At 39.5% G+C, this 18,465-nt stretch overlaps 1 protein-coding gene across 1 annotated transcript in view; it reads right to left on the bottom strand.

Moving 5' to 3' along the window:
- TXNDC16 (thioredoxin domain containing 16) overlaps positions 1 to 18,465 on the bottom strand; it is a 93,629-nt gene that overhangs the window by 73,913 nt on the left and 1,251 nt on the right. Inside the window, exons 2-6 of the mRNA XM_080659095.1 lie at positions 13,182 to 13,293; positions 12,314 to 12,614; positions 12,079 to 12,161; positions 3,438 to 3,511; positions 2,343 to 2,417 (exon numbers count right to left, since the gene is read on the bottom strand). Of these exons, the coding sequence (XP_080515221.1) occupies positions 2,343 to 2,417; positions 3,438 to 3,511; positions 12,079 to 12,161; positions 12,314 to 12,476 (395 nt within the window). The 5' untranslated portion in view covers positions 12,477 to 12,614; positions 13,182 to 13,293. The remainder of the gene's footprint in view (positions 1 to 2,342; positions 2,418 to 3,437; positions 3,512 to 12,078; positions 12,162 to 12,313; positions 12,615 to 13,181; positions 13,294 to 18,465) is intronic.

Here is an 18,465-nt window from a genome sequence, read left to right as displayed (position 1 = left end):
CAAGAGCGTGTTTGGCCTAAGGGACTGACTGGGAGGGAGGAGGGGCCTGAGTCCTTGACCTCAATTTTCTCTAGAAAACTGCAATGCACTGGCTGTGCACCAAGTCTGGTGTGGACGAGGCACCTTCCCCCTATGAGGCCTGCCAGGCAAAGCCTTGTAATTGCCTATGGTTGGGTCTGAAAGATAACACAAGGATTTTGAGGTGGAGCTGGACTCCTCACCCTTCAGCGGCCTTCCAGAAGCCTAAACTTCTTCACATGGTAAACAAAAATCCCTTCATCTGACGCCGGGCCTACTTCTCTGCCCTCATCTGCTGTTCACATTTGATACTACAGTAAAACCTACGCTTTCCAAACCATTCTTACCTCCATGCCTTTGCCCACACAGTTCCCACTATTTCCCCACCTTCCGTTTCTTCACCAAGTAAACTCCTTATGCTTTCAGACTCATCCCCATGCCACTTCCTTCAGGGAGGCTTCTTAGTAAATACCCACCCTCATTCTATTCCCTACCCTGTGGGTCCGTAAGCCCCTATGCATACATACTTCTATTTCACATACCACATGATATTTTGTTTATATATCTCTCTACAACAAAATGCTAAACTCCTAGAGAACAAAAGCCGCACCCTCTTCTGTTTTGAATCCCCAGTGTCTAACAGCTATTTGGCACAGGGGAGAAACATGGAGAATAATCTTTGAAGAATTAGTGTTCTACACATCAGCATTAGCACAGCACAAGGAACAGGACACCCCCACAGAAGGATTTCATGACATAAGCTCCACAGGCTAGCCAGTTCAGAGAACAGGGTCCCCAGCACTGACAGCCACTCCACATCTAAGGCCCAATTGTTGTCAAAATCTCCTTGTTATCAGGCTGTCCAAGGTGCACCTGCAGCTCCAGGATTTGCTGTCAAACTTATCAAAGACAATATTATCTGCCCTTCCCCCATCCCTCAAAGAATCTTCTTTGTTTCTTCAACCTCATTTCTGGATCAAAGACAGCCATCAGGTATCCACTGTATTACAAATATCACATCTATTACTTGGCCATTTTGCTAAGCTTTTAATGACCCTCCCCCCTCAGGATACCCCTTCTCTATCCCCTTCTAAGGCAGTCCACCAGCTATTTGGAATTCCTTCTTCAAAAGTCCATCTTTCATTCCTTATAATTGGCTTCTTAGCCTAGAGGCCTCAGGATCGTTGGCTGTGAGGATCCTTTCTAAAGACCTTTCAATAATATATTATGAGTACTGGGACATTTAAAAGTATCCATTTGCAAAGTGATAAACATGACTTTTCACCTATATGTTTTACGTTTCCTGTAATTTAATTTTCACCCAATTTTTCTGGGAATCCAGTCAGACAAGAGGGGAACCAAGTGGAAGGCAAAGATAGCCAATGTCAGCAAAGATCTTAGTTGGTAACAGGCCTACAACAAGGTTAAATTGGGAATGTTTATGTAAACTCATGTCCTTAACAAGTCATAGTTTCTAGCTTTGTCATCAAAGAGAATACCAGACTGCCCTGACCGGTTTGGCTCAGTGGATAGAGCGTCGGCCTGCGGACTGAAGGGTCCCGGGTTCGATTCCGGTTAAGGGCATGTACCTGGGTTGTGGGCACATCCCCAGTGGGAGGTGTGCAGGAGGCAGCTGATCGATGTTTCTCTCTCATCGATGTTTCTAACTATCTATCCTCTCCCTTTCCTCTCTGTAAGAAATCAATAAAATATTTTAAAAAATAAATAAATAAATAAATAAATAATTTATAAAAAAAAAAAAAAAAAGAGAGAATACCAGACTTCATTCAGAGGTAAATTGCAGGTAGGTCTGAATCTAAGGCCTAAAGACTCCATGCCAGCGAAGTTAACTTAAATTCACTCTCTCTCTCTCTCTCAACAAATATTCAGGTATGGGCTGGGATTATTTGAACTCTTTCTGCATTTACTGAGCAGGCACAGAGCTACAGACTCCAGAAAAAAAATCAGGCTGGGTGAGAAGGATGCTAGGCGCTTTAAAAATACTACTGCGAATAGCAAACATGAGCTTCTTACCTGGTAAAATCCTCACTCCGCAGGTAGAATCAAAAACAAAAGTACGACCATGTAGTTGTGTTGTGTCATCTCCTATTTTTATACAGAGTACCTACATGTTTCTGTATTATTTGCCATTTAAGAAATCTGATATCCTCTATGTGGGAAGATAGACCAGCAATTTATATGAAATTGATGCCTACAAATATAATGTTAAAATTCTAAAATATTTTAATGGATCATGATTGTCTAAAATGAAATCACTAGATAACTAATAAGTAAAGAAGTGAATGGGTAACCCTTGTACTTACAAGAGAACATGAGCAATGATGGCATTCTCATCGAACAAGGTATCAGTAGGGAATTCTCTCAGTAATATGTTGCCTCTGTAAAAAGTTTGAAAAAGCATTACAGAAATAGTTCCTTAGCATTCCATTTACTTGTTTCTCTAATATACTAGACTATAAATTCTTTAATGTTAGAGCCTGTCTGTCTATGCACCTACCAAAGTGCTGGCCATAATATGCACTCAAATATTTATTTAATATATACTATTAACTATGTCAACTTTGAAAAGCGTAGGCCCTGGGTTTAGCAAAAAAACTGGGGAATAAACATTAGGTCCAAACAGGGCTTCCTACCAACCTCCACATAGATACCCCAAAATGGGCTGGGAAGGAGGCAAGTAGGAGAAAGAAGTGTCCTCAGCAGTGGGTTCTTGAGGAGACAGATTCTCTCCCCATTTCCCAGGCCAAATCCCAAGGGTTTGAGGACAGAGTTCTGAGAAACCTCAGTTTAGCAGATCCAAGTGCAGAAGAATCTGTACCTGGACATTGGCAGATCCCTTGAAAATAAAGTATGTACGTTTATTTCACACCAGCATATGGCCTGACCTATCTATTTAAAACCCTAAATTTTCTCTTTTTTTAATGTTTTTATTTATTTTAGAGAGAAGGAGGAAGGGAGGAGAGAGAGAAACCGATTGGCTGCCTCTTACACATACCCTACTGGGGATGGAGCCCCCAACCCAGGCATGTGCCCTGACCAGAATCAAAGTGGCCACCTTTTGGTGCACAGGAAAATGCCCAAACAACTGAGCCACTCTGGCCAGGGCGAAACACTAAATTTTCTAAGTGCTTGCATGCCAGGCATTTGTAATAGGAGTTTACATAAGATCCTCATGCAATATTAAAAAAAAAAAAAACCTGTAAGATATTATTCTCATTTTATAGATAAGGAAGCAGGTAACAAATATATTACCTGGACTTTTTGCTAAGCTTCATATGACACCTCCCTCCCCCGCCCATGGCATACAACTTTATTCTGAGTTAGTGATATTTTATATACTTGAATATTATAAAAGTATAGTTTCATGTTTGTCCATTGCACTCAAAATAATAGTTTACCTGAATAAATATGCTTTCATCAAATCCTTTTCTTTTCCACAGTATCTTGATGTTTCTTCTTTGACACAATTAACCTTTAAAAGATAACATTTAAAGTTTAGAGTGTATCAAAAGGTAAGAGTTTCTTGCTTAGGGAAACAAGAAAGAAAATGAAACATTACCGTTTCTCTCCACATTTTTATTTTATTTTACTTTTCTTTCTGATTTGTATCCCATAATTGCTCACGTATTCAAGTGCTTGAGGTAACTCAGAAAAAGGAACTGTTTCTACATCTAAGAGTTATATTTAATTACTAGAGGCAAAAAAAAGAAAGAATGAATGAACCTAAGTCCCTGATGATGCCTGAGCAGCCACAACAGCCCTTGATAGCTTACAATCAGGACTCAATATGAAAAATACAAGGACAATCCTGGTAGCAATATGAAGATAAAATGAAAGGCATCAAAGCACAGAGATAAGGAGGCAGGTTAAAAAGAATCACATCAGTATAGGTCAAGGATGACAGGGACCTAAAGTAAAACAGAAAAGATTCAAGAGATTTTTCACAAATATAGTAAATAAAACTAGGGAGAAAACTGAGCATGTATAAGCAGCATGAGCTAGAGGTGGGGAAGGAAGGAAATAAAAAAGGTTACTAGATGGGTCAAAGAGGTACCCAACAACACAACTTACCAAGACTAATTCTAGAGGAACAGTGACTTTGCTTTAGATTTTGTTAATTTGGGGGATTTTTCTTAAGATGAGTTTTTGTTTGTGGTGGTGTTCAATTTAATTTTAAGAGAGTTTGAGGAATCAGAATAACAATTAGGGAAGCTACATTTGTGTTGTTGTTTTTTAAATGTTACCAAAGGAGAACTGATACTCAGAAAAGATATCAGGGATAGAAAATTAGAATTAAAAGTCATATTATAGCCATAAACAAAAAAGAGTAAATTTTAGTATAAATAATTTTAAAAGAATGCTTAAAAGTCAGAGCACAGGGATGGTTAGCATTATGACAATAGATTTGTCCATTCATTCATTCAACAGATATTTGAACACCTACCATGTCAGTCACTGTTCTAGTCACTGGGGTAGTTAAGTTCCAAATAAAAAACTTTATCTTTAGAACTTACATTCTGAAAGTAGAGACAGACAATTTTTAAAAATTAAGTAATATGTAATGTTAAGTGCTATAAAAAAATATTAAGTGTGTGACAGGACATTTTAGGAATCAAGGAAGGCTTCTCTGAGGTGTGACATTTGCACAAAGAACCGAAGCAATGGAATGAAACATACAAATATATAAATATGTGGAAGACATGAGTTCTAAGCAGAGTGGGAATTACAGAGGCCTTGTGGAAATAACACATTGGCAGGTTCAAGTAACAGAAAGATGACCAGTACTTGTAAGGAACAAACTGAACAAGGTGGGGGAACAGAAAATCAGATAAGACAGGAAGCGAGTGTCCACAGATTTTATCATAACTGTAATGGGAAGCCTTTCTGGGAGGGGAGCAAGATAATCTGAACACATTTCACTTACATGTGAAGAGCTGAGTGAGACAAAAGTGAAAAGAGAAAGACCAATTGTTAGAAGGTTATTATGGTTTCCCAGATGAATCTGATGATGCTTTGGACAAGGAAGGAATAAAAGTGAAGGCACAGGAAATAGTCAGATTTGGAGAGTTTTGATAGTAGAAACTAAAGGACTTATTGATGGTTATAATGGAACTACAAGTCAAGGATAACTCAAAGGTTTTCTGTTTTTAAATCTACATTGGTATAGTAACATAGCCATACCAGCTTTCTTTAGGTTATCATTTCATGATATATCTTTTTCCTTCATTTACTTTGAAGATTTCTGAAGCCTTTATTTTAAGATGCATTTCTAAATAGCATCAGTTGGGTTTGGTTATTATACCCAGCTTGATAATTTTGGTCTTAATTGGAACATTTAATCCATTGATATTAGTGTTTTCTTCATCTACCTTTGCCTCCTGAAATCTTAACTTTTGAAGACAATCTCAAGATGCTACTTTTTGTGAAGTCTTTCCCAACGCCATACATGACCTTCCATTTCAACAATCAGATATGAGCTCTCTTTCCTTTTAACCAATATGGCATATTATTTGTATCTCTCTTATTATAATTGGGTTCTGCTATTTATTAAAATGATTTGAGAATGTGTTTTATCCTCCCTATTTAGAATATAAAGTATCCAAAGAAATAGACTGGGTCTTAATCATCTTTTTATCCAATAGACTAAATATAATGAGCTAATTTTAATTTCATAAACATTTACTAAGTACATCTTATGTGCAGGGACTGAGCTAGATACTCAATATAGGTCTCTCTTATTCACTACAGTATCCCTTCCATGTAGCTTGATGACATCAACTATAAAATTGAGTTTAAATTATGTTAGTTCATATAAAGGTACCACTAGGCATGAACCTCAATATTCCACTCCAGGTACTAGACATACAGTTACTAGTTACTAGATAAACAGCATGATTACCCTTTTTGAGTGTCATACTTAGCCTATTATTTCATTTTTAATTTCAGTTTAAAATGTTATTCATAGCTCCTCAGAGATGAGTGCCATTATCATTCTAGAGCAGCCGTGGGCAAACTACGGCCCACGGGCCGGATCCGGCCCGTTCGGCTGTTCTATCCGGCCCGCAGAGCCAAAAGAGAGGAGGGTTCTCTTGCTCTCCCCTCCGCTCCTTTACTTTGAATTTATATTAGTTCACACAAACACGCCATCCATGCTTTTGTTCTGGCCCTCCGGTCCAGTTTAAGAACCCATTGCGGCCCTCGGGTCAAAAAGTTTGCCCACCCCTGTAGTGTAATCAGCTGTTCATTAGCTGAGACCCCTATACCAGTGGTCGGCAAACTCATAGAGCCAAATATCAACAGAGCCAAATATCAACAGTACAACAATTGAAATTTCTTTTGAGAGCCAAATTTTTTAAACTTAAACTTCTTCTAACACCACTTCTTCAAAATAGACTCGCCCAGGCTGTGGTATTTTGTAGAAGAGCCACACTCAAGGGGCCAAAGAGCTGCATGTGGCTCGCGAGCCGCAGTTTGCCGACCACTGTATTAACCAATGTCACGCCAATAAATTTAATTTTCTTAAAAAAAGAGGGTTGGAACTTTCAGCCCCACCTCCCATCCTCCATGCAGGAGATTGTCAATCACCAATGGTCAAGGATTTACTCTGCCATGCCTACATAATGAGACCTCCATAAAACCCTAATGAGCAGGATGTAGAGAGCTTCCAGGTTGGTGATTGGTGAACACCATCCAAGCCCAAGGAGAATGACACACCCCAAACTACACTAGGACTGAAACTCCTGTGCTCAAGACTTCCCGTCCTTGCCCTATGCATCTCTTCCAATTGGCTGATCCTGAGATAGCCTTTGTAATAGACCAGCAATAGCAAGTAAAGTGTTTCCCTGAGTTCTGTGAGCCATTATAGCAAATTATCCAATCTCAGGAGGGGATGGTGAGAACACTCAATTTGCAGCCAAGTCCTACAGAAGTTGTAGGTAACCTGGAGACACACTACTTGTGATTGGCATCTGAAGTGACAGGTGGTCTTATAAGACTGAACCTTTAACCTGGGGGGTCTGTGCTAACTCTAGGCAGTTAATGTCAGATTGTTTGTGTGGAAACATACACATTTGGTGTCAAAAGTGTTCTATGGGTAGAGGGAACAATATCTCTTTAATAGCCAAGGTTAGTTAACCTTTCTGCCCTAGGAACTAGCTGCAGAGACCAAGAGGGACAATAGCTATCTCTTGGAGGAGGAAGGCTAACGAACTAATAAGAATAAATGTACACAGTATAGAATAAAAAGGAATTCTATGGAAAGTAACCTCACGAGGTGAACTGAACATAAATTCCTAACTGGGGAGGTCATGATGGGTAGTCACAACGCAGGCATATAACTTTAGTAAAAGGTTGATCTTTGCCTTAAGCAAGCTCTGTCCTTGTTTCTGTGCATCAAGGTTAACACAGCTTTGTGTTAATATCACCACCTTTTCAGACCCTCCTTTTAAAGTGTTGAAAGGGCGCTCCAGTGCGCACAAAGACTGCGGAGGTTGCCACAGGCTTTCCCTAGTGGAAGGGAGTCGGAAGCGCCTGACTGCACTGAGCCCCACTTCTGACTGCACTGAACCCCAGTTCCAGGCAAGCCCCTGGGGACCCACGCTCTTGTGGGGGGAGTCTGGACTCTCGGGCGGAGACTCGGGAGCCGGGGAAGGCAGAGGTCTGGAGGCGCGCACACCCAAGGGCAAGGCTGACGGGAAGCCAAGACTGTCTGCTCCGCCCTGAGACTCCACCCCATCCAAACTGAGCACAGAGGCTATTGCAATTTGGCAAGTCTAATCCTATAAGGCTGTCTCCAGCACCGAACTTCTCCCAGCGCAGACACAGCTGATCCTCACAGCCAATTGGCCTGGAGGTCATGCCTCCCAGTGATACCAACAACAATCAAGACTTAACTACAACAAGGCTGTACACACAGTCCACAAAGGGGTGCACCAAGAGTATCCACCTCAGGTTAACTGGGGAGGCTGACCCACTGGGCCATATAGGAAACCTAGCACACAAAGCTACTCTACCAACTCAGGGAAGCAGTGAAAATGCAGCAACAAAGAAACAGATCACAAATGAAAGAAATGGAGGAAAACAAACGACTGGATATAGAATTCAAAACCATGGTTATAAGGCTTTTCAAGAATATCCTAGAAAAGGCTGATAAATATAACGAGACCCTCGAAGGTATGAAAAAGGACCAACTAGAAATTAAACATACACTGACTGAAATAAAAAATATTATACAGAGACCCAACAACAGACTAGAGGAACACAAGAATCAAGTCAAAGAATTGAAATACAAAGAAGCAAAAAGAAAAAAAAAATCCAAAAAGTTGAAGATAGTGTAAGAAGCCTCTGGGACAACTTCAAGCGTACAAACATCAGAATTATGGGGGTGCCAGAAGAAGAGAGAGAGCAAGATACTGAAAACCTATTTGAAGAAATAATGACCGAAAACTTCCCCCACCTGGTGAAAGAAATAGACTTACAAGTCCAGGAAGCGCACAGAACACCAAACAAGAGGAATCCAAAGAGGACCACACCAAGACACATCATAATTAAAATGCCAAGGGCAAAAGACAAAGAGAGAATATTAAACGCAGCAAGAGAAAAACAGTTAATTACCTACAAGGGAGCACCCATATGACTGTCAGCTGATTTCTCAACAGAAACTATGCAGGCCAGATGGGAGTGGCAAGAAATATTCAAAGTGATGAAATGCAAGAGCCTACAACCAAGATTACTCTACCCAGCAAAGCTATCATTCAGAATTGAAGGTCAGATAAAGAGCTTCACAGATAAGAAAAAGCTAAAGGAGTTCATCACCACCAAACCAGTATTATATGAAATGCTGAAAGGTATTCTTAAAGAAGAGGAAGAAGAAAAAAGTAAAGATAAAAATTATGAACAACAAATACTTATCTATCAACAAGTGAACCTAAAAATCAAGTGAATTAAAAACCTGAGGAACAGAATAATCTGGTGAATATAATAGAATCAGGGGCATAGAAAGGGAGTGGACTGATAACTCTCAGGGGGAAAGGGGTATGGGAGGGTTCAGGAAGAGACTGGACAAAAATTATACACCTATGGATGAGGACATTGTGGGGGAGGTAAGGGCAGAAGGTGGGGTGGGAACCGGGTGGAGGGGAGCTATGGGGGGAAAAAGGAGAAACAATTGTAATAATCTGAATAAAGATTTATTAAAAATAAATAAAAAATAAAGTGTTGAAAGCACATAATATTAACTATCCTGTAATCCAGGGGTCCTCAAACTACAGCCTGCGGGCCACATGCGGCCCGCCGAGGACATTTATCCGGCCCACCAAGTGCCACTGCCTGTCCTGCTTAGCAGCCGACTCGTCCCGGGCCCACAGTGTGCATAGGAATTTGTTCATTTTTTTTTTTTAAACTATAGTCCGGCCCTCCAACGGTCTGAGGGACAGTGAACTGGCCTCCTGTTTAAAAAGCTTGAGGACCCCTGCTGTAATCCAATCCCAACCTTACTTTCTCCCACCTCCATTTAATCATCCTTAAATTCCCTCCTTAATTTCAAATGCATAAAAGAAACTTATTCTCCAGAGGTTCTGAAATCTTTTTTTCTTTTTACCCTAGCCAGTTTTGCTCAGTGGATAGAGCATCAGTCTGCCAACTGAAGGGTCCCAGGTTCAGTTCTGGTCAAGGGCACATGTCCAGGTTGCGGGCTCAATCCCCAGTGGGGGGTGTGCAGGAGGCAGCCAATCAATGATTCTCTCTCATCATTGATGTTTCTATCTCTCTCTCTTCCTCTCCCTTCCTCTCTGAAACCAATATATATATGTTTGTTTTTTTTAATCCTCACCCAAGGGTATTTTCCATTGATCTTTAGAGAGTGGAAGAGAGAGAAAAGACAGAGAGAAACATCGATGTGAGAGAAACATATCGACTGGTTGCCTCCTGCACGTACCCTGACCAGGGCCCGGACCGGGGCCCGGACCGGGGAGAAGCCTGCAACCCACATACATGCCTTTGACCAGAATTGAACCTGGGTCCCTTCAGTCTGCAGGCCAATCAATGCTCTATCCACTGAGCCAAACTGGCTAGGGCCAGAGCTTTTGAAATCTTGCTCCCCAGGGCATGTCATCAGTTTGGCTCAAATAAACTCATAACAGTTCTCTACAGGTTTGGACATTTCTTATGTCGACAAGAGAAAGTCAGGTAGGCACTAATCTGAAAGAATGTAATAATCCCTGGGTTACTTCTCATCCAGTTTTCTGAGATACAAATTCTAAGCTTAAACTAAATGAAAGGCTTATGTACCTATCTAATCCATGATGCTTGTGGAAATTTTCCATAATATTCCATGGCAAGTTTGAAATTTTTTTTGAGAAAAAAAATTAAATATATAACTTCAAGTTAGGTTGTTTTAACTTTCCTAAGTATACATGAAACTGCAACATAGGTAATTAAAAAACTTAAAACAGAAAAGATGAAATACTTCAGGTACCTCAACTTTGGTACCTCTGTGGTAGGCAGTTAGACAGACATGAGCAGAGCAAGGACAATGGGCCAGGTACAAAAGGTCACCAGTGCAGCAAGTCCTAGGTGCCTACCAAAGGACAACTGTAGGTTGGGACCTTGCCCCCAAAGTGGCCTTTCCTCCCCTAGCATATCACTGGTCATTCAGTTTAGACCTGCTGACCTTTCCTCCCTAGAGATAACATTTAAGCCGCAGTTGTATTTCAGCTCCAGGCCCAGAAAAGCAGAAAACTAGATAAGCAACACTATGGCTAAACTCAGGACCAGCTGCATTAGATAATAACCTCCTGCCCTGGCGCTGACCAACCGACCAATCAATCAGTGGAGACCTAGACCTGAAATGACATACCCGGACACCTGCTGAATATTCTATTAAAATCTTCCCCTGGGACCTCCCCTAAAATCTTCACCCTTAAAACCCTTAGGACTGAGGACCCAGTGTGCTCTCCCTCCAGGAACACCGGCCTGCCTTTCCCTTCTCTCTCTCCTCCTCCGCAGGCGTATTATCTTTACCTTCCTCACTTCCATGCTCCAAGGGCCCTTCCTTTACCTCTAACTTGTTTCTTAAGTCCATTTCTTCTACAAATTACTTCTTCCTCTGTGATTTTATAAATAAACTAGAGGCCCGATCCATGAAAATTTGTGCAAGAGTAGGCCTTCCTTCCCCCCATTGCCAACACTGGCTTCCCTCTGGTACCTGGCACCTGGGCTGGCTTCCCCTGGGCCACCTGCAGGCACCTGGGACCCGGGCTGGCTTCCCTCTGGCCCCAGCTTTGTCAGGAAGGATGCTCAGAATGACGTCTGGAAGACACCTGATCTAATTAGCATATTACCCTTTTATTATTATAGATGTTCTCTTGTAGTTTGAGTCTTGGCTCTGAATTCTTTCCTTGCCAAAACACAAGTACTGAGCCCTAGCTGGTTTGGCTCAGTGGATAGAGCATTGGCCTGGGAGCTGAAGGATCCTGGGTTCAATTCCAATCAAGGGCACATGCAGGGTTGCAGGCTCCATCCCCAGTAGGGGGCGTGCAGGAGGCAGCCAATCAATGATTCTCTCTTATCATTGATGTTTCTGTCTCTCTCTCCCTCTCCCTTCCTCTCTGAAATCAATAGAAATATATCTATTAAAAAAAAACCTCAAGTACTGAGGTTGCTGAACCCAGGTCCAGTCTGACCCCACAGGTCTAACACCTAGAGCCCTTCCTACCACTTACAATACTCCATTTGTGCTAACAGAAATTTAATAAATTATTGAATTGTGATATATTTGTCAGGAAAACCAAAGTCTAACTATAGGACTGAAAAACTGACACCACAGTCCCAATAGAATAGTTTACAAAATTAAATTAAATGCCATGCAAAAGAGTTTCAAACAGCTTTTTTTCTCTATATTTATGAATTTATACAATAATCTGGAACTTCTGTGCTGTTTATTCTTATGAAAAAAGGCAGAAAGCAACATAAGCATTTGAAGAGTCATTTAGACGTAAAATGTTTGTCACTAATAATTTATCAACATAAATATCCTTCTACCTTTGCAACTGAGATTCCATAGTCCTGGAGAGGTTTAACAGCCTTATTCAGTTCTTCAAGAAATACAGAGGTACTTGGAGAATCTAAAATAAGAAATGTTTTATGAATGTTTAATGATTTACCCCTTAAGGAAGATAAATTCTTAAAAGCAAAGTCTAACAATAAGGTCCCACTGAGCATACTGATTAAATAGCAATAGAAAGGTCACAAAAGTCAGGATATAAAAAATACTTACCAGCTTGACAAAAATAAGCTAAGGAGGCCTTTCCTGCTTGCAAGGTACTAAAATATTTCTGAGGACTCAGTTCTGGTAGAGAGTTGACTGCTGACTTATAAACAATGCACATCATGGCAAAAGAGATGCCAACTCTAAATCCATTGAAACTAAAAGACATCATCAGCTGTAGTTATATATAAGCAGGAGATTCTGTCTGCTTTGTTCAACGCTGTGCTCTGTTGCCTCAGACAATACCTGACAAGAGTTGGTGTTCAACAAAGTTTTGCTGAATTAATTTGTTAAATAAATGAAGTAAAATCTGCAAAAAAAAAATAATAATATGAGACATTATTTTTATATATTTGATTTTGATACTTTATTTCTTTCTAGAAAATATCTGAGAGATGATATATAATGAAATTGATTTGATAATGCTATTGATTTTTGATACTTGCAAAAGATACCAAGAAAATGTAATATACTAAGTATCTTAAGTTTAATGGATAGTTACTCAAGTATGTGAAGCTAATTGTCATTTTTAAGGGTTCCAAAATTTATTCTCTAACATCCAATTAATTTTTAAATTGGGCATTTTATCCTTCCCTACCGAGAGTGGATTTACAATTAACACACAAACAGCTGTTTAATACCACTAACGGGAGTGAGACATCAAAATATATGTCTACTATGTTTACATTCTTTTTACTTTAAACCCCCTAGCTATTAAACCACTTAACAGTCCTTCTTAATACACATTTTTAATGCTCAAGACTTTGACTTATTTATACAGCTTAGAAATTCAAATATCTTTTCAAATCACTTCTCTTTTCTGAACTCAGATTTGTTCTAGATATCCTCCTCTCATCTTCTTTCATGCTATACTTACTTCCACGCTGTCCTCTGTATCTGCTTTCAATTCTCTTCTTTCTTGCTACTATCACATTTCTCTCAAACAATATCTTCTTTCAGGAAGTTCTTCCATTGATAATCTATATTATCTATGTTTAAAGAAGATAGGAACATTTGCGTCATATAAAAATATACTTCTAGAAGGTAAACATATACCCACAGGTATAGGTGAGAATTTTGCTTTAATTTTTTTTTTTTCAAACAAAAGATCACTATCTTAAAACAAGACACAGGGAGAAAAAGAAAAAATTGCCCATAAGGATAGGGGTAGAATTTTTCCGTAAATAAAATTATAAAAGAATGAAAAATTTAGGAAAAAATTACACTAAATTGAATATTTACTCTGGTCTTTCAATATTATCAATAAGCATATACTTCTCCCTGCAAAGTAGGTATATCTAAAGAAGGAGCTAATTACTCATGATTACTTCCTAATATTCTTTTCATTAGAGCTAATTTATATCAAACAGTGAATGAATTTGCCATCAATTTTTAATAATGAGCCAAGAGTTCAAAACTCAAGCAGAATGAGGAGTGAGGACTGTAAGCAGTATCTAAAAAAGAGTAATTTTAATGATCTAATTAAGGGGTATCCTTGACATTAAAATTGATTCTACATTACAGCCATTTTAAGGCAGCATATTTTAAAGTGACTTTATATTAATGGGAATGGTTTAAAATAGGTCATCCAAGATTTTCTTTATATTCTGGAGGTGGGGAAAATGCATGCATCCTAAGACTAAGGGAATAATTATATACTTATGAAATAACTCCAACCTAAGTAAAAGGTAAAATATTTAAATGAAAGCACAATTGAAAGGGTCAGTCTAAAATATCATTTTTCCTGTCTTTGTGGTTACAATTCAATTATTTTAACACTAAATTGGACTTTAGGGTTAACATAAGATTCTTTTCCCCTAGAATGTATTTTGTAGCACCAAAAGTTCTAACTGCACATTCAAGACTTGAATATTTTCCCATATCTATCATTGGACAAATGAGATTACACATGGCCAAGTACTGTGAATTTGGACAATTAGTGATGTTGCTGATTATTCTTACATATTCTTAGAGATAAGAACTCATAGGTATCCTTGCAGTTTATCCCATCTTTGATAAGTTGATTATTTAAGGAATTACTTAAAGCAGAGACCGCTGCACAGGTCAACTTGAAATAGAGTTTACATGGTCATAATAAAATAAACACTGAATAATGATATAGCCAAATCTATGGCAACCACAGTTGAGAGGATGGGAGATAGAAAGTAAGGCTTCATGCAGACAGGGTGAGAAAAGGGATAAAAGAGCCAAATACTAATCTTTCACAAAACCAAAAGCCAAGTTTATTAGAAACAGGAATATCAATGCCCAAAACAAGTTGAAAGTAATTGCCTTTAAAGAATAAGACATTGGAGGGAGAAAGAAACCAAAGGGATTTTTTAAAAATATGTTTTTATTGATTTATTTTTATAGAGAGGATGGGAGAGGGATAAAGAGAAACATCAATGATGAGAATCATTGATCAGCTGCCTCCTGCACACCCCCTACTGGGGTTTGAGCCCGAAACCTAGGCATGTGCCCTTGGCCAGAATCGAACCTGGGACCCTTCAGTCCGTGCAGGCCTATGCACTATCCATTGAGCCAAACCAGCTAGGGCAGAACCTTTTTTAAACAGTGCATCTTTTCACTTTAGCTTCTATTCATATTAGCCCAATCTACCTCGTGGGGCCACAGAAGAGTGTTCACGGCACAAGAATAAAATGCCTTTGTCCAGAGACATGATCTCCTCATAAAAATATATTTAAACTAAAGAGAAGGTAAGTGTGGGTGGCAAGTGGTGGGGAAAGAGAACACCAGTGAGAATAGAGTAAAAACAAAGATACAGAAGGTACTTGGTGACTTTTCCTCCAGTTATTAGAAAATGGCATAGAAAACAGTACTTTAATGCTTCAAAAACTAAAAAATCAGAACAAAGTGATGACTACTACTATCTTGAGAGAAATGTGACCTCATCAATTTGTTGAGGTAGCTCATTAGCATGGGGTAACAGTTACAGTTTTCCTGGCAGGTATAATGTAGGATTACACTGATTACCTTCCTGTACTTCCCACCTCTAGCAAAGTTTGAGATCACCATGTGACTTATTCTGGCCAATAACATGTGAGCAAATAAAATGTGGTATGTCCCTTTCAGGCAATAGTTTTAACAACTAGTGTGCAATATACCAGGCTTTATTTTCTTTTGTCACCGTCACTAAAAATGCTCAAGTGGTGGCTGTCATCAGCATCAGTCCCAGAATGAACACAACAAAGAGAACCCACAACTGATATGCAATGAGCATGTGACATAGGAAGAAATAAACCTTGTCTTAAGCCACTGAGATTTTAGGACTTATTATTGCAGAACAATCTAATTTATCTTCATTGATATACAAACTAGAAGTGAGATGCTGCCTTAACAAGAACTCCAAAATACTGGATCAGGGATCAAGCAACAAGGAAGATTTCCACACCGCCCCCGCGCGCGCCCTCCCCCCCCCCCCCCCCCAAGGAAACTTATCAGAGACAGGAGCTCAGCAAATGATCCACATTAAGGAGTAACAAAACATTTGATGAAACTGTCACCACAATAATTTACAAGTGGCCCATACCTAATGAATTTATGAGCATGTATCTAGGGGGCTAATGGATGTATTTATACCCTAAGAGAAGAGGCTAGAAGACTGGAAGATGAGAACTGTGTGAGAGTTGCTGTTGGTTGCGCCTAATGAGATATTAGAAGACAAGTACTCAAAGAAGAACCACCATCCAAGAGACTAACAATTCAAACCTTAAAATAATCCTTTAGTCCTCACCTTTGTGGGGTCAGGTGGTAAAATGAAAAAACTGCTCAGCCATGGGAAGAGCTCATAATCTCCAAAGCCAACTTCAGATGTGGTCAAGGATAATAAAAATGAAAGGGACCTCTCGCAGGGCAAAGCTAAGGACCATGGAGAACTATGCCCTAGAGCAGTGGTTCCCAACATGGGGCACATGCCCCACACGGGGGCAATTTGAATGAGTTATAAACAGTGAATTTTTTGCATCTTATGATCCTAAGGGCCTCATATACAGTACATAAATATATATTGTGACGTATTTATGCATTTCAGTTCTCTATTATATGTTTTGAAACTTTATTTGCTATTTTTTTTCATATCACTTTGTATTTTTTTTTTAATAATTTCTTAGTGATTTCTTCCTCAGTACTTCAACTGTCCTTTCATTCTTTTATTTTTTTCTTTCATGGATGGCATGTTCTTTGGAAGCTTGTTTAGACCAAGTTAATGGCCTTTTAGGCTTCCTCCATGTGAACAGGAGTTTGCTTTTTGAATAATAAGTATTATATGTCACAGAGGGAGCATCAGGATTTTAGAAATGCTTAGGTGGGACACAGCCAACAAAGGGTTGGGAACCACTGCTCTAGACCATGTGTTAGCATACGAACTACCTGTTACTGGTCCACAATAATTAGATCAACATAGAAATTGAGTGTAATGTTTAGAAGCTTTTATAGCAATTTCACACATTTGCAAATAAAATGCTAAGGGCAACAAGAATTTTTGTTTGGCACCAAAATATTGAAAGAGCCCCCAGAGGGAAATGAGGAGGATGTTCCTTAAGGGAAAAACAATGATATTCCCCCTAGTGAGGGAAGGGGGCAGGGATTCACCTTCATGTGTTCTGTAGACAGGTGGAGCAGCTGGTGGCCCTCTCCAGCCAGAGCAATCCCATTTTGAAATTGGGTCCTGCACATAATACTCGGCAAACGGTTCAGCTTTAAATATTTGAAAGGCCATTGTGCTAAAGGAATCTGCCCTCCTAGAACAACAATATCCAACCACTGTGCATTTGGACACATTTCCAGTTTTAAAATATCTAACAACAAGCTTTTCTAGAAGGCCACTGATTCATTTGCCTTTTATAGGCCTAAATTTCCCTTTTGATTAACCAAACAAGTAACTGTTTTTCTCTCTCAACAAGAAGAAGAAATTGACAACTGTAAACATTAAACAAATTATACCAAGATCTGTGGGCATCATTCTCTGGGAAAAGAACATGTTTCATATTTTGCAACAAATGGGGCACTTAATGCTTACAAAGTTCCTGTAAGAGTATTTGGTCAAAAATTAGCTTAAGGTTTAATGCTGCTACTGTAGAACAGAACCTGCTCATTGAATCAGCCTCAAATAAAATGCTGATTAGATCTCATCACAACTTATCATTTAAAGAACCAAAGGAGTCAGCATTGTCGGCATCTCTCTGTTACAGCCCTTTCAAGATAGTTGGGGCAAAATCCTTTCTCTCCATCCCCACCCCCTAGCACACATACACCTAAAAAAGGAGAAAAGAGCAGGGTATCCACAGGTTGCCATCTCTATTCCCAGTAGGAGGCGTGTAGGAGGCAGCCAATCAAGGATTCCCTCTCAGCATATCACTCTCTCCCTCTCCCTTCCTCTCTGAATAAAAATATTTTTTTTTAAAAAAAAGAGGAGGGTATCCAGAGTTGCAATGACACTATAATAAAAGTCTTCCAATCAAAGACCTAAAACGAGTATGGATACCATCTAGGTGTTAAGTATCATTTTAAATAGATAATATAGGAGAAAAGAAAAAAACCTTCATGGCAAAAATGTATTCATGGTCTAAAATTTGCACCTCATTGATTACAAAAGATACAAAAAACAGGCCATGCCAGAGAACACGTTCCCCTGATTTTGAGAAGTGCCTCAAATCACATAACTCTGAATTCATGCTTAATTTATGAGCTACAGCACATAAATGCAATCAGTTAACTCACTGTTGCCATTGAGCACGGTCCCCTCTCAAGTAGAACTGTACCGCCCTAACCACATGCTCTAGGAATCCGTTAGGTTAATTTCTTACACTCCAATAAACATGCGATCCTTCTCAAAAGCGTTGTCGGATTAGGCCTGTTAACTTCTTTACAGCAAGTTGTACCCGACTGTAGGCTGCACTGCACAACTGCTCAGCTGACTGTTAACACCTGTGAGATACCACATAACAGCGCCAGGCCTACACATCTATCACAGTTTGTCAGCACACCTATAAAGAATCCAAACAGCCCCGCTGGTGTGGCTCAGGGGTTGAGCGGCAACCTATGAACCAGGAAGTCGAGGTTGGATTCCGATCTGGACACATGCCTGGGTTGTGGGTTCACTCCCCATAGAGGGCAGTGAAGGAGGCAGCCAATCAATTATT

The sequence above is a fragment of the Plecotus auritus genome (genome assembly GCF_963455305.1).
Source record: "Plecotus auritus genome assembly, chromosome: 1".
Taxonomy (NCBI): Eukaryota; Metazoa; Chordata; class Mammalia; order Chiroptera; family Vespertilionidae; genus Plecotus; species Plecotus auritus.
This window is presented reverse-complemented; position numbering and strand designations above follow the sequence as displayed.